This window comes from Psammomys obesus, unplaced genomic scaffold, assembly GCF_907164565.1.
Source record: "Psammomys obesus unplaced genomic scaffold, mPsaObe1.curated_primary_1811, whole genome shotgun sequence".
Lineage (NCBI taxonomy): Eukaryota > Metazoa > Chordata > Mammalia > Rodentia > Muridae > Psammomys > Psammomys obesus.
The window spans coordinates 2,277,203-2,298,898 of NW_026594311.1; the positions used below are offsets into that span (position 1 = coordinate 2,277,203).

Genomic DNA, 21,696 nt, shown 5'->3' on the forward strand with positions numbered 1-21,696 from the left:
TGGGCCAGGGTGAGGGCATGCTGGGCCAGGGTGAGGGCATGCTGGGCTAGGGAGTCAAGAAGCCCCCTTTGAGAAATTGTCATCTGAATAAAGACTGGAGGAAGTTGGAGATCACAGAAGTCTAGCTCTATCCTATACAGGGATTTAGTGTAAAACACAGCACCTTATTCACGTGGGTGAAAGATGTCAAGGTGATCCAAGGCTTGATGTGCATAGAGTTCTCTGGCGGGAAAAGAAGCTACTTCAGAAATAGTAGCAAGTACAAAGGGGGCATACTAACATGTTTGAGAAAAACCAAGTCCAGTGCAGCCAAATCTGTGAGCAAAGTGGGAGGGAGGAGGAAGGGGGATCAGAGAAATGGCAGAGCTGGGGACACTGGATCCTGCAGGGCCTATAGCCAGGTAAGGGTTATGAGAACCACTGCAAGGCTTGGAGCCATAGACGGTCATGACTATCCTAAAGCAAACGAACTGACAAAAGGCCTCGGCTTCAAAGGCCTCCCCTTGGCCCTCAGGAGGAATTGAAAAATTCTTTAGCCTTGATTTCACAACTTCTTAGAACTAGGCTCACTGCCTTTCTATCTTGTCCCATCTCCTCTTCCTGCTCAAGCGAACCAGCATGCCCAGGCTGGTCATGCCAGCTCCTGGTCCCCTGCCCTGTTGTAGGCTCACTCTTCCCACCTTTCACCCACATCCTCACACCCTAATTCTAACCTCATCCCTTCAGGGAAGTCTTTCATCCTGGTTCTTCCTCCAGCTACGACACCCCCTCCTGTGTCTCGTCCACTCTGTGGTGTCCTTCCCTCCCACAGTGGTCCTACCTGCTTTCCTCTATCCTCTGCTCAAGGGCAGGAAGAAGCCTCTTGTCTAGCACCAGCCCAGGAGCCTGGTATGCTAAGTATGTGACTGACCGAAAAAGCACAGCCTGCCAGGCCTAGGGCTCCAGGTGGAGCCACACCCACGTGGGGATGAGTTAGGGTGCCATCCTCGCTCTGCTGCCCACTCGGCTCACTAGAGCTGGAGCGGACCTTTATGGTATACCTCTCTCTAAAGGCTGCCCGGAGGAGGTGCCTTTGATAGGATGAGTGGGCATTCCTAGTGTAGAATGGAAAGGGTCTGCCTGGGGCGGGCCCAAGCCGAGACTGGGAGTCATCCTGCCGCAGGAAAGACGACCAGCTCAAACTTGATCTCTCAGAGCCCTCGAGGGTCCAAGAACAGACTGCAGGACACAGGGTAGGGGTTCCCAAAGCAGCTCCCGTTCTTCCACAAGCAGGCTTCTGGGATCTTGCAACTCGGCGCGTAGATCATGAGAACTGGCTGCTGGGTGGCAGAAGCTGGCTCTCAGTGACAGTCCCCTCCCCGTCCCCAGGCTGTATGTGCTGAAGCTGTCGGATGACATTGGAAACTTCGGGGAGGTGCGGCTTCCCCTCCTAGGCTGCCTCGGTGTCTCCTGGGTGGTCGTCTTCCTCTGCCTCATCCGAGGAGTCAAGTCTTCAGGAAAAGCAAGTACCTTCCCCGGGCAGGCTTCGTTCCCACCCTGCCTCTCCTCTTGGGGTTGCTGGGATCAGGGGGGTAGCACGGGGGTTGAAAGGGGCTCTAGGGGAATCCACGGAGCCTGTCTCGCCCCAGGTGGTGTACTTCACGGCCACGTTCCCCTATGTGGTGCTGACCATTCTGTTTGTTCGCGGAGTGACCCTGGAAGGAGCCTTCACGGGTATCATGTACTACCTGACCCCACAGTGGGACAAGATCCTCGAGGCCAAGGTGGGATGTGGAGGGTTGACCCCAAAGGGACTAGGGAGAGGGCAGGTGACCCCGGGGCCGACGGCAGTGGCTCACTGACCGTCCTCCCTGCAGGTGTGGGGGGATGCCGCCTCTCAGATCTTCTATTCCCTGGGCTGCGCGTGGGGTGGCCTCATCACCATGGCGTCCTACAACAAGTTCCACAACAACTGCTACCGGTGAGCGCCCCCTGCCAGCCTGGAGGCTAGCCTGACCACTGGACTCCACTGCCTCCTACTGCCTCCTGGCGACCTCCTGTACTCATGGCCCTGACGCCCTGAGACTCTTGTATCTCAAGTGGGTCATGAAAGTAGAGAGCAAAACACTGGCCAGACAGAGGTGGGATGGACGAGGGTCAGGAACCCTGGACTCACTTTAAAAGACCCAGAGCAGATAGAAGAGGGAGTTGGAGGCACCTTTGTTTCTAGAATACTCTACCTCCATGTCTTCTGTTGGCCCAAACTGAGGAAAGGTGAAGCAAGCTGGGTCTCCTAAACTCTCCTGTTCTCTTCTCCCTCAGGGACAGCGTCATCATCAGCATCACCAACTGTGCTACCAGCGTCTATGCTGGCTTCGTCATCTTCTCCATCCTAGGCTTCATGGCCAATCATCTGGGTGTGGATGTGTCCCGAGTGGCAGACCACGGTCCTGGGCTAGCTTTCGTAGCTTACCCTGAGGCCCTCACGCTGCTCCCCATCTCCCCACTCTGGTCCCTGCTCTTTTTCTTCATGCTCATCTTGCTGGGGCTGGGTACTCAGGTACGACATGAATGTGCGTGTGGCTGGCTGGCAGCTTGGGCAGGAGGAACCGGGGGCAGAGCGCAGGCCTGTTCTGATAGCTGTGCCTTCAGTTCTGCCTCCTAGAGACCCTCGTCACTGCCATTGTGGATGAGGTGGGGAATGAGTGGATCCTGCAGAAAAAGACCTATGTGACCTTGGGTGTGGCTGTGGCTGGCTTCTTGCTGGGCATTCCCCTCACCAGCCAGGTAAGAATGGAGATGGGGGGGGCCGCTGCACTTGCCACGGCATTTGGGAGTGGGTGGGGAGCCTGCTCTGTGCTGCCCTGGCTCATCTGCACCCTGGTCCACAGGCAGGCATCTACTGGCTGCTGCTGATGGACAACTACGCCGCCAGCTTCTCACTGGTAGTCATCTCCTGCATCATGTGCGTGTCCATCATGTACATCTATGGTGAGTGCTCACCCTTCCATGGCCTCAGGCGTCCCCGTCTGTGACGGGCCCACTCTGTCCTCTTAGGTCACTGACTCCCCCCCCCCCGCCCCGAAATCTCTCCAGGGCACCGAAACTACTTCCAGGACATCCAGATGATGCTGGGGTTCCCACCACCGCTCTTCTTCCAGATCTGCTGGCGCTTCGTCTCCCCAGCCATCATCTTTGTAAGTTCCTCCCGGGCCCTTCCCGCTTCTGCTGCTTCTTGGCCCTCCCAAGTAGCTCTGTGCTTACAGCTCTGGCGTTGGGCATCTAAGAGGCCTGGGTAGTCAGATGTGTGCACTCTCAGAGGTGTCAGATCCTGGCCTTGGGTTAGGAAGTGGATATTGAGCCGTTTTTTTTTTTTTTTTTTTTTTTTTTTTTTTGACTGAAGTCAATAACCCAAGCTCAGAGATGTCAGGGCCACGGCATCACTCCCTGGCACCACTGCCCAGCTGCCTCCAAAGGGCCTCTGGAGTATCAGTGTGGCTTCTGTCTACCGTTACCCTAGACCCTCATGGAGGCTACCCCCAAGCCTGGAAGGTACATGGCAGACACGTGAGCATGGTAGCATTCCTCTGCAGCCCCAGGACCTGTCAGCGCAGGGCTAGACGTTCGTTAGGTCAGCTCTGTGGTGGGTGCATTTCCTAAGGCTCCAAATGCTGGGAGGTTGGATGGCTTCGAAGGGAGCATCCCCATTTCTGCAAACGCAGAGCAGCAGGGAAGGGCATCAGAGCACTGTACTTGAACGACAAGGAGCCAGGCCTTTCTTTCCTCACCCTGTTCACTCATGCAACACCTCTCTGGGTTATCACTGTTCTCGCTCTAAGGCACAGGGACATTGAGTAGACCCACCACTCTACACTTAATAAGGGGCAGGGACCCTGATGCAGGCCAGTGTGCCACAGGAAACCCTGCTAGAGGGGGAACGGATGGCCTGTGGGCTAAAACCTGGCTCATTCTGAGGCTTGTTTGAAGTGAGAAGGGGGAAGGGTTGGTGGCATAGTACCCACTATGTGAGAAGAGGGTCAGCACGTCCACTCAGTCACTCCATACAGAAGAGTCTCAGAGGCCTCACAGAGTGACAAGGCAGTGTCCAGAGTTACCTGTGCCATGCTCAGTTCCTTGGAATCCCGGAGGGCTCTGTACCAGACTTCCACACTGGCTCATGTTTCTGAAAAAAGGTCCCTGGAGGACTGAGGCCTCCACCGCATGGGGTATGGGATGTTCCTGAGCCTGGCACGGGCAACAGTTCTGGCCACAGGCCCAGCATTGAAACAGGAGGAGCGGAAGTCTTTCAAGACTGAGGCCAGAGAGGCCTGGAACCCCTGCCCGGCACCATGCCCTCTGGGGTTGTGGCATTGGCCCAGGTCCAGGACGTTCTCTCCCGAGGGCTGGGAGGCTGCACTCTGTTATCTGGGGGTCACCCACCAATGGGCCTTGGCCTGGGGCCTGTGGGTCGTCCAGGAGTAGAGATTGAGTAAAGCAGGCAGTGTCTAGAAGGCCAGGCTGGAGGCACCTTAAAGTGGGCGGCCCACTGTACAGACATGTTTATGTTCTCCTTGGGGCCCTGTGTGCCTGTGAAAGCTCTTCTGACAAAGCCCACCCTTCTGTAAATCCACTGAAGGAATTCATCCTCATATACATCAAGCTTTGCTAAAACCGCCGTGGTGGCGCTTGAATTTAATCCCAGCACTGGAGAGGCAGAGGCAGGCCAGTATTTGAATTGGAAGCCAGCCTGGTCTACATATAGAGTTCTGGGATAGCCAGGGTGCCACAAGTGAGACCCTGTCTAGAGAAAGAGATAGAGAGAGAGAGAGGAAAATAACCAAACACACAAATACCCACAGGCTCTGCTAGGTCGGGAGGCCTACACTCCATGTATTGTGCCCCAAGAAGGATGCCGTAGGTTCAGGATGACGGAGGTCAGAGGGACTTTAGCTCCAGGATTCACTTAAAGGCTGAGAGGCAGGTTAAATCCTTTCACAGTGCCCCCTGGGTGTGGCTTGTGAGCCACCTGGCCAAATCTGTTTCTTTTAGGTCCTTTGCTTGCCTCACACACCCCTTCGGAAAGAGGCGTGTGTCTGCTACCTGAACTCAGCATTTCCAGCCGGAGGACACTCTCCAGGCTGAATGCCACTTGTGTCCACAGCCACAGTGGAAAGCAGGACCTTACCTGGCCTGTCCTCAACCCCCTTCCCAATCTGAGCATCTCTGGCAAAAATCAGCTAGAACAGATAACTGAGATTGGGCAAGGTGTTTTAGACCCAGAGTTAATGCAGTAATAATCCTAGGCACTCTCAGGACTATAGGAAACAGCGGCTCTGAGGAAAGCAGGTGGGAGATGCCATGGACAGGCCTTTTAGAAGGCAGAAAAATCCCAAAAGTTTTCCTGAAAGAGGTGGCCCTGGCTCAGGGCTCGACAGGAATGCTGAGGGTGGGTCTGCAGAATGAACGGAGGCCGGAAGAAGTGCTGGAAAACCTGAGGTGGAAAGCTGAAGCTGGGGCTATGGGGCTAGCAAGATAACAGGTGATCCGGAAGAGCCCAGGCCTAAGGTTAGGAATCTGTCCTTATCTTAGAAGGCAGTACAGGGCCGAGCGAGGCAGTGGCAGCCGCTTGCTTGTTCTCTGCCAGTTCAGGGCTTTGGCAAAAAACATACCTTCTCCCTCTTATGGTGCCTCCATGGCCAGCCCCAACCTAGGCGGTGGGTTCCTCTGACTTCTGTCACACAGGGATTGACAGCTGCCTCTGCCCTGACCTCAACACCTTTTGCTAGCTTAGGAGTCTGGAGAGGAAGGGTTGCTGCTGGGAGGGCTAGGCCTGGGGTCCAGGAGGGGCTCTGGCCAGCATCACATCTCACCTCTACCATCTGTAGTTCATTCTCATCTTCACGGTGATCCAATACCGGCCAATCACCTACAACCACTACCAGTACCCAGGCTGGGCCGTGGCCATCGGCTTCCTCATGGCTTTGTCGTCTGTCATCTGCATCCCGCTGTATGCGCTGTTCCAGCTCTGCCGCACAGACGGAGACACACTTCTTCAGGTGAGGAGTGGAGACTGGCTGGGCAGCCAGGCGAAGCGGAAACCCTTGGAGCTTAAGGGTTCTCTTCTGACGCACTCTTTTCACTGTGTCCCCTGCCCTCAGCGTTTGAAAAATGCCACAAAGCCAAGCAGAGACTGGGGCCCTGCCCTCCTGGAGCACCGGACTGGGCGCTATGCCCCCACCACGGCCCCGTCTCCTGAAGATGGATTTGAGGTCCAGCCGCTGCACCCGGACAAGGCCCAGATCCCCATTGTGGGCAGTAACGGCTCCAGTCGCCTCCAGGACTCGAGGATATGAGCACAGTTGTTGCAAGGGGAGAGGCCCCGCCCAACCCTTGCTCCCACCACAAAGACTGGGGAGGCAGTGGGCAGGTGGGACCACCTGCTCCACCATGCCCTGGCCAGGATGGCTGCTGTCACCTTGGCCACCACTGCTCGTGCAGACGTTTGTGCTCACGTCCCCAATGTTTACACGTCCTTTGGATGCCAAGATAGCAGCTGGGGGTGGGAAAGCGATGGGAGGATTGCTGTGGGGGTGGGGCGGCAGTGTCCAAAGCACTTTGGAGGAGGTCTCAGGCTGGGTTCCCGGAGGCTTGCCAGGCTTCACGTGGCCTCTGATACCCTCACGCTCTGCCCTGAGCCATTTCACCAGGGGATGAGAGGTTCTGTGGCCATACCCCACCTGTTCCCCTCAAGCCTCATGACCAGTGTTCCTGACCCCAGACCAGACCCTAGCCTCCGCCCCAGCAAATCTGTATCTTCCTCCCAGGGATGAGGTGAGGGGCCATACAGTGTTGGCCGTCAGACGACCACCCAGCCCTGTTTGTGTAATTATTTTTGTAAAAATCGTATAATCTGTGGTTCTCCCCCCACCCCCGCCCCCAGCCTCAAGTCCAGTCTGTCTGTCTTCCAGGCCTGCCTGCACCTCACTTGGCTGCTTCGGGGTCTCTGCCCTTTGTTTCCAACCTCGGTTGTCAGGCCCAGCCAGCAGAGGCTGGGACTCAGCAGCCTGCCCAAAGCACTTGTTCATGGAGGGAAAGAAAGGGGACTTCTCAGTAGGAAGTTTGAGCCCAGAGTCCTGGGGAAGGGGACCGTGCACGACATTCCCTTGTCCGCCCTCCACCAGGCTGAAGGCCCAGTCTTCCCAGACGTGCTATCCCCCGCAACTCAATGTGCCAAATGGCCCCCAGTCTCCCCCGAGCCCTGCAGTGTCCATGTGTCCGTCCTCTGTGCCCTCTGCAGTGACAGCCCTGGCCAAGGCACCTCTAATCCTCTGTAGCAATAACGGTATGCCGCCCGACACCGCCTGGTGCGCATCACTAGGGTTTTAAAGTCCGTAGATTTTAATGAAATTTCTATTCCTGTCTCTGAGCTGCTGCTATGCTTTGTCTGGGCCCCTAGGGGCCAAGAAGTCAGGCTGGGATGGGGCCTCTGGGGGGAGGCCTGAGTGGAGGAGAGGGGCCAAAGGCTGTGATGGTTAGAACAGGTATCCTGCCACCGAGTCCTAGATCGACCTGTTAAGGGGCGGGGCTGGGACCAAACCAAACTTTCAGCTTGGGTGGGGCTGTGTGAGCTCATCCAAGAATGAAGCGGAAACTGGTAGGAGCTATGGAAGCTGGAGGCAACAACAGATAGGCGAGTTGAAGCAGAAGCAGTAGCCTGTTTGGGGACCAGCCCTTCAGGTTGGGGCCTGGGATGCTGTCCCAGACACTGATGCGGAAGTTGGCTCTTCCCAGCAGAAGTACCGAAGTCTTCGTCGATGGGTGGTTGTCTGACCTTGAGGGTGGGGGCAGCGCTCCGAAGGAGGTGTAGGCATGTAGCCATGGAGACAAGGAAAGGATCTGAGGCCCAGAACGGATGACCTCAAGGGCTTCTGCCTACACAAGATGGTAGCTGTGAGGTGACCATGATCTGTCCCTTCACCCTACCCTGTCTGCCCTGTGATTTGGTGTACCTGTGCTTGGAGGAGGTACAGGAAGGTCCCAGAGAGACCTGTAGCTCCCGTTCCATGGCCGCCTTCTGTTCTTTTATCTCTGAGGAAGGGCACGGTGAGAGAGTACCTGGCTCTTCTAGAGTATGTACAGTATGAGGTAAAGGTAGGGGGATGGGTACTCTGGGGGCTTCCCTGGGGTCCTTACCTGCCAGGGTGGGCATTAGGGCGGCCTTGGAGGACTGGTAAGCTTGCATCTGTTCCTTTTCCAGACAGTGCTGTGGAGAGAGCCGTTTCAGTGGCCCTGCCTAAAGGACCAACAGCCCTAGTGTAGGGCAGGAATAAGGCCACTGAGTCTCAGACTAACCATCATGAGGGCATAGCCTGCGGAAAGCTAAGCCTAGCAAGATGGCAGCTGGGTATACGCTCAGACGTAAGGAGAGAGGGTGCAAGAGATGTGGGACTGTCAAGTGGGTTTGTCTAACCTGCTGACCACGGCCTCTGATACATGAGAAACAGGTCTAGGACTCACAGCCTTGGCACGCACATACCTACCCAGACGCGCAAGCACGACCCCTGCTAAGCAGAGACCTTGGGGATGGCCCAGGACTGCACTCACCTGCAGGTCAGAGGCCTCTCTCTGCAGCATGCGACACTCCTCCTCCAGGAGGCTCCTAGACAGGAGCGTGAACAGCCAGAACCAGTGAGGCAGGACCTGCCCAGCTGAGCTCACCACGCGGCCCCAACCTCGGAGCCCCAAGAGCTACTCTAGCCCCTCCATTCTCGGGCCACGTCCTTCAGGTGCTGCCTGGGCACAGCCTTCCAGCCCTCCCCCCCCCGCTGTTTCCAGGCACCTCAGTGTTTGCACCCCCACGAGCACTATCCTCTTCTGTACCCCAGGACTGGGCCTGTGGCTCCTCCTGCTTCTGTTAGCCCCCACATCGCAACCTCCTTTGGCTCCCCTTGTGCCTGGCTGAAATTCTAGGGCCCTGGCCCCTCCTGCTCCCTGTAATTGGCTGCTTGCTGGTATAGTAGCAGCCCCACTAAACTCTGCCCACTTCACACACATACACACACACACACACACACACACACACACACACGATCCCCTCTCAGCCCTAGCCCCTAAAGATCCACTCCTGTCTTCTTGCCCCCAATCTACACACACTCAGGTGCTCCTAGGCCTCACCTCAGGTGTCTGATAACCTGGTCAATGTTAGACACATTCAGTTGGTCCTTGATGACACTCAGGTCCCTGTGACGGCTGCCGACAGGTGAGGTTAACGTCACCCTCTCTGTGTTGCTCGTCATAGTCCTTCAGGGAACAAATACCACTTGTAGAGCATTTGTTTTCCACGCAAAGGAACATTACAGAGTACAAACAATAGTTCCAAGAGGCCGGGCTTGCATGTGGCTTCTGCCACCTTCACCCTGTGACCTCGGGAAAACTGTTTATCCTTTTGAGCTGTCATTTTTTTTTCACCTGAAAATTGGGTACAGTGCTCAGCTGATAGGACTGGGGGGGTGGTGACTAAGAAATTGCTACAGTCTTCTCATGAACATGAGCACCTTCATTCATCTCATTCTGTTGCCAGCTGAAAACATCGTTTGTCACCTCCTCTCAGCTCGCCAGGTACCTCCGGCCCAGCCCTCAATCTTGTTTGCTAGGCCTGAGGAGAACTGCTCTATCGCCCCCTGTCCTCTGCGTGCAAAAACTCCTCTCCCTTTCATCTGCTTGGAAGACTGCTGCTCATACTCTAGGACCCAGACAGAAGCAGTCATTCTCCCAGCAAGCTTTGCCTGCCTCCTAGCTGGGCAGGCGTCCCTCGGGACTTCAGCCCTCCTGTCTCCATCCCTATCACAAGTGGCTGTAGAAGTGTCCAGCCCCAGGATGAGAACTCTTCCACAGAACCGGGTTGGATCCACCAATTGGGCAGAACCTCCTCCCCCTTTACCTGGGCTTATCAGCTTTCATCGGGAATAGTTCCGGTTGTGATGAGTCACACCTGGGCTCCTCTAAGGCAAAGTGAAGGACCCTGGGACTATACTTGGCCCACACCTGGGTCTGGTCCCTGAAAACATGTGCATGAAGGGACCTGATGACCTCCATTCAGGAAACCCCAGGAAAAGCCACCCTGTCTCTTTATCTGGGGCAGCCCATCTGATGTCCGGGCAAGGAGGCCATGCCTGAGACTCCCACCTGCCCTCACAGATAGCCTTAAGGCGGAGGCCTTGGAGCAACTGTCGGAGTTCTTGGCGCATGAGGTCCCTCAGGAGAGGGGGAGGTGCCAGAAGGGAGGGAGAGGCAGAGATGGGGTGGGATCCCGAAACTTGAGAAGACTGGATCTCTTGGAGCAGAGCCTTTAACATCGCCACCTGCAAGGAGAGCTGGGGCACCTTGCCACTGGGGCAGAGGGAATGGGTGTGTGTGTATCGGTGGGGGTTGTCAGGGATGGGAGGAGCCAAACAAGGGAGGGCACGGGCAGACAGTGAGACCAACGTAGGGGTCACCAAATAGGGCCTGGGACCCGGTGGAGGCCGGAAATCACGTGAGTTGGAGGGCAGGCCTGGAACGTGACCCACCCCCCACCCACCGGACTCCCACCTCCTCTCGCAACTCCAGGCTCAGGTCCACTGCTGCCTCCCCTAGAATCCTCTTCACTTCAGGCCGCTCTGGGAGTGGAACATGCTCCTCCACTAGCTCCCACAGTGCTGGGGAGTCCCCGGACATGGCCTGCGTGGGTCGCGGTCCCCTGTTCAGACCTACAGGACGGACCGACCACAGGTCAGAGTACTAGATTTCCTGGGAGACGGATGGTTGCTCTGGACCAGAACCACGCCCACCAAGTCCCTCCTGATGACATGGAGGCCCCGCCTTTTTCTGTTTATGTTCCCTTCACTGGAATTGTGCGGTCTCTTGGCCTACTACCGGCAGACACTACGGGGTACTGGATCCTGGCCACCTCTGGGAATCCGGCCTTAGCCCCTCCCCTCCCAAGAGGCGGTCACCTGGGAAACGGCTCAGCCCTCCAAAGAGGCCCTGCCCTGCCCAGTGTCTGCGCCATTCGCCACTCGCTAGTTAGTTCTCTAGCACCTTGGGCTTACCCTGGGACACCTTTCTACCTCGGAGGAAGTAGAACTGAGAAATCTGGTCCCATTTGGTTCGCTATTTCCTTACCCCTACTAGCCTCAAAGCGGCATCAAGATAAACTTTGGCGCCTTAGAACAGCGGAGGTATAGGGGTTTGGAAGTCACTAGATGACCCCGGCAAACTAGTTCGGGGAACCGGTACCCATTCCCAAACAGACAAGGCGCTACTCCATTAACGTTTTTTACTAAAGCACCCACACAAGTTTCTGTGCAACATATAAACAGAGCAGGCCCTGGGGCCTCTGCCTCTTAAGGGAGGGAGGCCAGGACCATCGACTGATCCAGGCCCCACCTGTTCCCCCATGCAAAGGGCAACCCCATGATCCCAGGAAACAACACAGCACCCCTTCTGGTCCCCTCCTGGGGGCGCTCCTCAGCAGGTGGCTCACCAAAGCTTGCCCCTACAATGTTGAATGAAAAAGGTTTCCCCTCCCCTGGAAGCACGAGGGATCTCCAGAGCTGAGAGCTCCCTCTGGAAGAGACACTGCCCCCTAGTCAAACCTCCCACCTTTCCAGGCCCTGGAGGACTCGAGGGTGGGGGTGTGGGGGGGAACTGAGGCACAAATAGGTGGAGTGACCTAGCCCAGGCCACTCCGAGAGGCAGTGCAGGGGCTGGCCCAACCCTAACAGTGAGGAGGTTTGGGCTGGGGAAAGTAGGGCAGGAAGAAGGGTTGACCCCAGAGAGGGCCACAGGAGAGGCTTGCCAAGAAGCCCCTCGAAGTGGGTTCTGAAACTTCTAGGTGCAGCTGGCTGTCTATTAAGACTCAGAAAACAGCTCACAGTCTCAGTCTTAGGGATGATCCCAAAGCAGCTGTCAGCCAGGCTGTAGGTCAGTCCTCTGGTGGGCAACCTTCCACACCGGAAGGGCACGGAGGGCCTTGGTCCATTAGTGTCAGCCTTGACTGAGGTTGAGCCATGACATGGGTTTCCCAATGTCCACTGTGATGTTGGTGAAGAGCGGCTGCCGGGACACTTCCAGGACCCGGTACCGCACTGATCCAATGCCGTCCCACTTCATGCTCATCTTTGTGTTTTGAATCTTACTAAACCTAGAAAGGGAGAGGAGCGCAGATCAAGGCTAACAGTCTCTGCTCAATCCCGAATCTCTACCGTCAAGGATGGAAGACCCCTGCTCTTATATTTGTTCTCAAAACGGAGACCTCAGCCCCTTTGGTCAGAGAGTACAACTGCAACACCCACAGGTCTCTCCATTCAGACCTTCACTACATATATTTTATTATCACGGACGCATGTGTATAGAGGTCGAAGGCCAATAATGCCGTGTTGGTCCTTTCCTTCCACCTTTACGTGGGTTCTGGAGGTTGAACTCAGGACTGCAGGCTAGCCCAGTGGGCACCTTTACTCACGGAACTATCTTGCTGGTATTCCACAAGCTTCAATGCACCCCATGTGAGAAGTGTCCTCTTCACTCTCCTAACCCCTGCCATTATCTGTTTCTCTCCCGTTACTCACTCCTTCCACATCCGTTCTTGTATACCAGATTGTACCCTGAGCAACAGGGAAGCAGCCATGAACAGGACATGCACGCCCTCCCTCCCACAGCAAGTTTGCGTCGCTAAGGGAGCCAGATACTGGGCAAAGGAAAACATGAGCGTGCCTACAGGTACAGGTGACCTTGGGAGAAGAATGTGAGGCTAAGCTGAAGGCGGGGGGGTGGGGTGGGGGATGAGCGCTTCATGCCGAAGTCACAGCACACAGGACGAAGGGAAACAGACTGGCATGTTGGCCAGGGCACGGCTGGGAGGACTGTGCAGGTCATGATAAGCAGCTCACATCCCGTGAGCAAGAGTACGTGGAGGGAGCCAGGAAAACCCTTGCAGCCATCAGAGCAAGATCGCAAGGTCACAGATTAAGGTAAAGGTGGAGAAGGGGCAAAGCCGACGATGGGCTCAAATGCTTTGTGGGTGGTGCTGACATGCTTTGCTGATGAGCTGAACATGTAGGGTGGGGGGAAGAATCCTAAATAACTCTCTCTCTCTCTCTCTCTCTCTCTCTCTCTCTCTCTCATTTGCTTTTTTTTCCAAGACAGGCTTTCTCTGTGTAGCGTTGGCTATCTTGGAACTCACTCTGTAGACCAGGCTCAAACTCATAGAGACCCACCTGCCTCTGCCTCCTAAGTGCTGGGGTCAAAGGTGTGCGCCACCACTCTCCAACCCCTGAATAACTCTTAACTTGGAGGCCAAAGGTATTAGAGCCACCATCCAGACTTCCTTAGCCCTAAAATTTCATGCTGTCTAGCCATATCCACACCCGAGCAGGCATTCATTGATGACCAGCTAATCCTACAATGAGACCAAGGGTCCTGGCATTTATCTGCCTGTCATTCCTTCCCTGCTGACCATGTTTTCATCTAAACCACTCGCTTTTTCATTGGCTCTCCGGACTCCTAGGGATCTCATGCTTCTGCCAAATTCTATCCCCAAGTCAGTCCACAATTCATCTCTCTATTCCTATAGTCGGAGATTAGAGCAGAAAAGTCTGGGGACACAGAAGTCCCAAGGGTCCTTCCCTCGACATAGCACCTCCAGTTTTACGAATTCAGGCTCCATTAAGGTTTTCCCAAAGTCCACCCAGCGGCTAAGCCTTTCCCCTTCATCTTCCTTGAGCTCAGAAAGTAAGACTTCCAAATAAATTCAATGGTGTCTCTCCCCAGGACTCTCAGGGCCCTCTGGGAAAACGTTAAAACTCCCCTGGTCCCCAGCTCCCCAGCACTGGGATGGCCCTCCCGTTGCTCCCAGCCTGCAGATGTCTAAGAACCGTGTTGCTCTAAGGTTTCAGTATACGCTGTGCATGCTCATGCTCAGCTCTTACAAAGACAAGTTCCTTCATCCACTCTGGCCTTCTCCACCAACCTGGCATACAGCACTGGTGAATATATGCCCAGGGGAATGGGCCATTTCAGCGAAGGAGTAACTTTCCCAGCCTCACTCCACGTTCCCACTGCCCCATTCCTTTCTCTGCCAGGAAAGCACCTGGTGTTCATGATGTGTGCCATAACTTTTCCTTGCCTGGTGTAAGCCTCTTGAGGGAGGGCAGGGCAGGCACTGGCCCTGGCTCCCAAAGGCTTGGCACTCAGAGACGCAGGCGGAAACTCAAAGAGTCTGCTTGTGTGTCCATGTGCCTGCCAGCCCTTACCCAGCCAGCCACAAACATCTAAAGTGGACATCCGGACCCTAAAAGGAGTTGTCGTCAGCTCTGACCTCAGAGGGGTTGGCACTGTCGCAACCCTCCCTTCCCACATTTCCTCTGTTTGGCACACCTTTGTTGGGCTCCTCGATCTATGGCTGGCACCCGCTATCATGTTATCATCTATGGCTGGCACCCACGATCTGCTCTGACAGGACCAGTATAAGCAGGGGTCATTCAAAGGACCTAAGTGAGGTCTCTGAGGACACTGATGGAAACGCAGTCTATGCGATGACAACTGAAGCTACGATTTAAAATCTAGTCACCTCTAGGAGCCAGGCCAGGGGTGCCAGGAGTCACCTTTAGAGGCTGGAGGTCAGGAGCATTTGGGGCATTTCTAGGCAACAGTTGCCTCTGGAAGGCACTTCTTGGGGGCCAAAGAGGCTCAGAGGCTTCCTCTACAGGGTCAGAGATCGAAGGCATTCGGGATCCTGGGAAGTTACCTCTAGGGAGCAAGGGATCAGGGGCACCTGGGGTCAGGGGTGCTGCGGTCACCTCTGAGGGTTGGGCTCGTTATGCTTGTCCCGGTCGTGCTTGATCATGCGGTAGCGGCCTATCCGGCCATCTGGGCGGGAGATCTTCATCCCAGTCAGGGAGATCCTAGGACGGGAGAGGCAGACTCAACAGGCACAGGGAGAGGTAAGGAGCCCCACCCAGCCAGCCCCTCCTCACTCCCTGAGCCAGCCTGCTCTCTGCCCGTCTCTGCTTACCTGTTGAAGATGTCATCATCCTCACCGCCCCAGCCCCAGTACTCATTGGGGAAGCCATTGATCCTCAGAAACTGGGCTTTACTCAGGCCTGACACACCTCCAAAGTAGCTAGCATAGGGCAGCCTATGACATGGAAGAGCAGGTGTCAGGGTCACAAGGGGATTCAAGATGCAGGATCACAGATGGTGTGTGGGGACAACGAGGAACGAGGACCCAGGGAGGACCCACATTACAAAGAGGGATCTGAACCGGGGGCTGGAGGCTAGGAGGACATTGAAGCTGGGACTAAGCGCCTGGGTAAAGTGGGGGTATGGAGGTCTGAGCCTTACTAAGAAGAGTCTCACCGGAAGCCAAACTTGTCCATGGCAATGGCAAAGTGGCGGGGCTGGTCACCACAACGGTACAGATTGCGGTCATCCATAGGGACCAGGTCCACATCACTGAAGATGAAGCAGTCATAGGCAGCATCCTCTTTCAGCGCCTCTAGGAAGCCCACATTGAGCAGCTTGGCCCGGTTGAAGGTCTCCTCACCATGCTGGTGGGTGAGTGGGCGGACACACATCAGCTCTGGGTCCGAGAGCAGCAGGTACCTGCCACTTCAGTTTCCATCATGATCCCAGGGGCCCACACAACTGTCCCCCACCCCCACAACCTCTCAGATTCTCAGGATTAAGTCCAGCTTCTCACCTTAGATCCCCCATTCAAAGACCTTTTACAGTTTGGTTCTAGTCTCCCAGTTGCCGTTGTCACAGAACATGCTGGACCTTCTTGTTACCAGGCACTGGGGTTGGTTATCTAGACATCCCATCCCTGGGAAAGGCTGACGTCTGAACAGACCTCCAGGCCCCAGTACAATTCTCCCTTCTCTTCTGGGCTTAGTTTATATCACTGTCTACTAAACCACTATTTAGAGTGCTCATTCATTCATTCATTCATTCAAACACACCCTGTGACTTTCTTCTTTGTGCCAGAGCACCTCGGGTGTGCTGGTGGAGAGATGAGGAGCCGGGATCTACCTCCCTACTGAGCCTACAGTCATGACGTGAGACAAACAATGAATGCCCTAAATGACCAGTGCTGAAGCAGCTCCTCTGGCCCATTTCGATCCACTTCCAACTCCCTGGGCAGCCTCTGAGCCGGTGCAGGACTGTGCTGGATGATCTTGTCTTCCCAATAAAAAAAGACAAGCAACGGGCTATCGACAGCCACTCCTCTGTGAGCTGGGACCCAAAGAAAGAGAGCTGCAGGGCTCCTGGCCATGCAGGCCCAGGCAACTCTGGACAGAGATGGAGGAGCTGATGAGAACTGGCCCCTCGACCTCTTCCACAACCCAGGCTAAAGACAGACGCTCTGCAGCTGGGATCTGTGAATGGGTGCTTCCCAGAGACAGGAGACAGCGGCCCCCACCCACCGAGAGCTGGAGGCAGCTCCCTCTGGGACACTGACCTGACCCTACACCTGCTCATTGCCTTCCTCCCCAGCCCTTAGAGGGACTGGCCATTTTCTCTTGGCTTATCATCTTTTTTCTCGTCACTCTCACCAGCCAGGAGCCCTCAGTCTTTCCCACATGGCCCATAAACATGCTCCGCTTTCTCTCTGGAGAGGGGGGAAAAAACCCTCAGACTTCCCTCCAGCCATCACCCTACCCTTTGCCTTCCCTTCTCAACAGAGAATTTTTTTTTCCTAAGAGTTGTCTCCAATTAGTTATTCTGTCAAATCGGATTCCTTCTTCAACCCACTGCAATCTGCTTCCGCCCCCAGCATGCCCCTGAAATGGCTCTCGCTAGGCCCACCTTGTTGCTAAATCCACTGGACAATCTTGGTCCACAGCCCTCTCACTCCCCCACAGCGCTCACCCAGCTGCCACGCTTCCTTCCCGACACAGCTGGGTCTCCTGACACACTCTGGGACCATCTCTGGGCCTCTTTAGCAGCCCCACTCTCAATATTCCATGCCCTAGAGGCATGTCAGATGTTGCGGGTTTTAAGAAATTCCAATGCTGGTTAGATGGCTCAGCAGGTACAGTAATTCCCACACAAGCCTAATGACCTGGGTTTGATCCCCAGGACTCCACAAGGTTGTCCTCTGATCTCCAAAAGTGTTCTATGGCACACACACGCACACACGCACGCACACACTAAATAAATAGATAAATAAAACTAAACAACTATGTTTAAAAAAAAACTCTAAATTATGGGTTAGTGAGGTAGCTCAGTTGGGGTAAAGCATTTGCTGGATAAGCCTGACAGCTGGATCCAAGGAATTTTCAAACTCAAAACCCATGTAAATTGGGGAAGGGGAGAAGTAACCCACAAAGTTGTCCTCTGACCTACACATGAGTGCCACGGCCTGAGTGTGCATACTCACAAATTTACACAATAAAAATTGTGTGAACTGGGTGTGGTAGCGCACACCTTTGCTCCCATCACTCCAGGGGCAGAGGCAGGCAGATCGCTCTGTGAGTTCAAGGACAGCCTAGTCTACAGAGAGAGAGTTCCAGGACAGCCAGGGCAGTTATACAGGGAAACCCTACCTCGAAACAAACAAACAAACAAACCAACCAACCAACCAACCAAAAAACAAACAAGAAATGTGTAATAAAGAATTGTGTACATGCTGGTGTTACCGGAGGCCCCTCTCCCTCACAGATGTCCCCCCTAGGTCCAGCCTTACAGTCGGCCTGCAGAATGTCCTTCTAATTCTTCAAGCTTTCATCATTCCAGGCAAGACAGCATCCCAAGTTGCTCTCCACTGGATACGGCCCAGCGCCTGTGGTCCCCATCCCATGAACACTGCTACCAGCCAAGACTAAAAACCCCTGCTTTGTTTCCACATCTCTTTTCTCCAAATTCTTTTACAGCGACACCTCCCTTTTACTCTGTAGACCGCTGCACCGTGAGCACACTCAGCAGCTCTCTTCTGCCACTGTAATCTCTTCCTAGTTGGTCACACTGCTTCACACGTAATACAGCACCCCCACTGCAAACAATGCCCCCCCCCCCCCAGCTCACACTAGACTCCCAACTGTCAGACATACCTCTCAGGCTTTTCTTGATGCGGCCTCCCCTAATCCCTCTGGCTAACCCTTGCTGCCAGGCCTGGCTGTTGAACTCCACCACCCCTCAGCCAACAGAACAGTTCCTAAACAGAGATCAGTTCTCTTGCTAAGCTCTGGTCTTCTAGGCTCCTCTTCCCAGAAGGCTCGCCGCCTCCTGCTGCTGCCTGTTCATCTCTCTCAGGTGCAGGCCTGGACCACGTTTCTCTGGGTTCTCTCTGCCCGCACTCCAATCCCAACCATATACCTTCCTACCGAGTACTCCAGGGGCAGAGAGGGTCCTGGAGCCCAATGCTGGTTCTAGCCACAGCTTAGATGCTTAAGAAACTTAGGGTTTCAGGCTTTCAGAGTCTAATTCTCCCTCTCCTCAAGGCCCTTGACCCTGCCTCCCAGTCGGTGCACACTAGGCCTCTACCATTCTTGTTTGACCTATCTTTTCTCTCTGTTTGACACGCATATCCCCAGGAGATGTCAAAACAAGCTATGTACATGCCACAGAAGTACATGCCAACATTTATATGTTCGTATTCCTTCCATACACAGACCCTTCCTGTGTTCACCGACAGACAACCAGCAACAGGTGAGGAGGACCCACAGGATTCTCCAGCCCCACATGTGCACCAACCGGCACATCGTGGGTGCACGTGAGCTCCTCGACGCTGGCTAGTGCTCAGCCAAGGACCGCAGACCACGCACCTGGTTGATGACATAGACACCGTAGCGCAGCCGCTGCCGCCTCAACATGGGGTGCAGATAGTGGAGCCAATATCGCAGGTGGTGCTCCCGGTGTCTGAAGGGGATGATGACTGCCACCGTTTGGGCCGGGGTGCAGTCGGGTGGAGTATAGCGGCCGCCCAGCAGCACGCCTGGGTTCTCCCTCTGCACCCGCTCCAGAGGCATGGGTGAGGTGAACTCGATGACCACTCGGCCCACTGCAGGCAGGACAGTGTCAAGAGTCAGGGCCTTTGCCAGAATCCAGGGACACTAGCCACCTGGGAGTGGGCAACAGAGAGCCTGGGCGCCCCCATGGTTCGACACTCCAACTCCCTAGGCACACTGGTGGGAGGGAGCCTGTCCCCACCCCTGCAACAGGCAGACCCTACTCTGCAGGCTCACCAAGACCAGGCGGCATGTCGGGACAGGGTGGATGGACTGGAGCCGTGGTGCCAGGCCTGGCGCTGGGCACGTCGGGAAGCCCGGAGCTAGCGGCAGTGGCGTTGGGCCGAGAGCAGTTGGTACTGCTGCTGGCTGCAGGGTACAGGGCATGGGCCGGGCTTCGGGCGCTGAAGCGGCTGAAAAAGGCCAGGTGCTGGGCGTAGACGTCGAAGTAGAGGATGACAGCCACAAGGAAGTGCAGCACGCAGAGGAGGAGCACAGCCTTGCAGACCCGCTCCAGCGTCCCCCCCAGCAGTCTGCTCATCCCGCAGGCGGCCAGTGGCTGGCCCAGTGGGCCCAAGCATCCGGCTGCCAGCCTGAACAGGGGTGGAGAAACAGATCCCGAGGTCAGGGCAGGACAGATAATGCTGCCTACTCGGCTGCCCATCCACAGGCCCCTGTCTTCACCTTGACTCTCAGGAACCTATCTGTATTCTACCTGCCAAGTCACTGGCAGTCACTGGCAAGCCAGTCTCTGCTGTCCTAGACATACCCCAACCCTAAGCCACCTACGCGCACACACAAACCCTCACTGTACGGCAGCACGGACAGGTGAGCCTGATTACACAGGATTGCCCCGAAACACCCAACCACTTTTAACTACAGGCTCCAGCTGTGCTCCACAGAGCCGCTACCTCAACCCAGCACACATGGCTGAGGGAATGGATCACCTTCACCTTCGGAGTGCTATCAAGTGGGAATCCTTTCTACTATGACTTTAGTCCTTCCAAGGGCCGTGATGGGAAGTCGCTTAGTCCCACGGCTGGTTTGGGCATTCAGGTCTCAACAGCAAGCAGGCCTGGCCAACTGGGACCGGGCTGAAAAGGGACCGTCAGCATTCAGAGGGCCCTCCCAAAATGGAGAGGATGTTTAAAAGGATCCTTCCCACTGGAACAGGGGGTAAAAATACAGTACGGGGCAAGCAATAGCTAACCCTCACTCAAGAGCTCCTGCTAGTTCTGGAGCCTGATAAGCGAGGCTAGCTCTGATTCCTGAAATGGAGTATGCTTAGGTCCTGACGGAGTAAACTTCCTAGGATGGCAGAGGTGGAGAGGGGAAGGGTCCTTGCTCGGGCCAGGTCTCCATTGTAGTTCCGGAGGGTCAACAAACACGTCTGGCCATGCTCCTGAGAGCAGAGTATCTCCGGCCAACACAGAACCATATAGACAGCCTTAGGTCCAACCGTAGGCACCCGCACTCAAGGGACACGCAGAGACCTACATATAGAGCCGGGCACACTTGGGGTGACAGTAACATACCAGCCACATACATCAACAAACCGCGGCTCCCAGACTTATACAAGCCTAGCCATACACCCAGACCCACGTGCTCGCATTCCCACTCCTCCCTCCAGGGCAGAGGCTCTAGGTCAGGCGAACCACCAGGCTGAGGGGTGCGTCTGGGCGGGGCTGGGAGGTTGAACACGTGGCACCCTGGGACGGGGGAGGCAGCAGAGGACAGGTAGGTGTGGAGCCCTGGGGAGGGGTGCATGCAGCGGGGTATGAAGACGTGGGGCCGGGGCCCAGCGCCTCTGTGAGACACAAGGCCGGGGCGAGCGAGGACAATGAGGGAAGCCGGCTGGGGGCGGACGTAGGAGCCCAGGAGGCTAGCGGGATGGGGGTAGGGTGGGGTGCAGCCAGGCCGGGGGCAGCGCCGGCGCCTCGCTCACCGGGTCCTGGGCTAGGATCTGGGGCGGCGCGCGGGCGGCCCCTCAACGGGGCCGGGTCTGGAATGTCGGGGCCCTGGGTTGGGGGCCGCGCGCGCCCTCCTCTCACCCAGCGCTCGGGGCTCAGCAGGGGGCGCCGCTCCAGCTCGGGTAGGGATCCCGGCTCCCGCAGCTGCGGACCGCTCCGTCCCCCATGGCCCGGCCCCACCGCCCGGTCAGCGGTCCCCACGGCCCCCGGGCCACCTCCCGCCGCCGCCGCCGCGGGCCATGGAGCCGAGCCGCCCCGGGAGGCAGGGTGGGGCCGGGCAGACCCAGGGACCGGCGGACCGACGGACCACTGCACTGCCGCCTCCCTCCCGCGCTACGGCTCCTCGGAGGGGCAGGCCAGGCCGGCGCGCCCCCGTGCGCGCGCCCTCGCGGCCCCCGCCTCCAGCGCGCCCGCACGCGCCGCGCGCCGCTCCGCCGCCCGCCCCTGCCGTTGGCCCTGCGCGGCCCAGCCAGCCGGGAGATGCGTTTGCATCCGCAGGAGATGCCGGAGACCCAGGAGGGGCGCGTGAATTCATCAGGTTCCTCCACCAGCTTGCCTTAGGGTTGAAAAGCGGCCAGAAGCCGGATGACTAGGCCCTTCAGGTAGCTGGGACCGGGTCTGGATAGTGGGCGACTCAAACACGGGGGTTAAGGCCTTGCTAAGTCTTTCATGGGCGTATGAGTCAAGGTCAGTCAACCGGGCTGCCTGCTGGATAAGACCCTTAACCGTGTTGACTGAAAGTGACTTCTGGGTTAAAAGCA

General features: G+C 56.2%; 3 protein-coding genes across 6 annotated transcripts in view; 1 reads left to right on the forward strand and 2 right to left on the reverse strand.

Moving 5' to 3' along the window:
- Positions 1–7,405, forward strand: part of Slc6a9 (solute carrier family 6 member 9) — a 35,323-nt gene extending 27,918 nt beyond the window's left edge. For all 3 annotated transcript variants that reach the window (XM_055618438.1, XM_055618439.1, XM_055618437.1), the window contains 9 exons: positions 1,369–1,501; positions 1,629–1,763; positions 1,857–1,960; positions 2,302–2,539; positions 2,632–2,766; positions 2,871–2,970; positions 3,076–3,176; positions 5,865–6,035; positions 6,138–7,405. In XM_055618438.1, coding sequence (XP_055474413.1) covers positions 1,369–1,501; positions 1,629–1,763; positions 1,857–1,960; positions 2,302–2,539; positions 2,632–2,766; positions 2,871–2,970; positions 3,076–3,176; positions 5,865–6,035; positions 6,138–6,332 — 1,312 coding nt within the window. In that variant the 3' untranslated portion in view covers positions 6,333–7,405. The remainder of the gene's footprint in view (positions 1–1,368; positions 1,502–1,628; positions 1,764–1,856; positions 1,961–2,301; positions 2,540–2,631; positions 2,767–2,870; positions 2,971–3,075; positions 3,177–5,864; positions 6,036–6,137) is intronic.
- A 245-nt stretch (positions 7,406–7,650) lies between these two features.
- Ccdc24 (coiled-coil domain containing 24) lies at positions 7,651–10,725 on the reverse strand. The gene is made up of 8 exons (XM_055618440.1): positions 10,570–10,725; positions 10,165–10,340; positions 9,920–10,036; positions 9,154–9,279; positions 8,584–8,638; positions 8,173–8,242; positions 7,989–8,067; positions 7,651–7,911 (listed from the first exon to the last, which is right to left on the reverse strand). Exons 1-8 carry the CDS (start codon positions 10,693–10,695, stop codon positions 7,713–7,715), a joined length of 948 nt encoding a protein of 315 aa, XP_055474415.1. The 5' UTR covers positions 10,696–10,725; the 3' UTR covers positions 7,651–7,712.
- Positions 10,726–11,287: 562 nt separating this feature from the next.
- B4galt2 (beta-1,4-galactosyltransferase 2) lies at positions 11,288–21,254 on the reverse strand. 2 transcript variants are annotated; one of them, XM_055618477.1, is made up of 7 exons: positions 21,017–21,254; positions 19,203–19,558; positions 18,783–19,018; positions 15,376–15,566; positions 15,032–15,154; positions 14,817–14,921; positions 11,288–12,163 (listed from the first exon to the last, which is right to left on the reverse strand). In XM_055618477.1, exons 2-7 carry the CDS (start codon positions 19,504–19,506, stop codon positions 12,007–12,009), a joined length of 1,116 nt encoding a protein of 371 aa, XP_055474452.1. In that variant the 5' UTR covers positions 19,507–19,558; positions 21,017–21,254; the 3' UTR covers positions 11,288–12,006. The 2 variants fall into 2 exon arrangements, with proteins under 2 accessions (XP_055474452.1, XP_055474450.1); XM_055618475.1 differs by having other exon boundaries at positions 20,911–21,254.
- Positions 21,255–21,696: the final 442 nt, after the last annotated feature.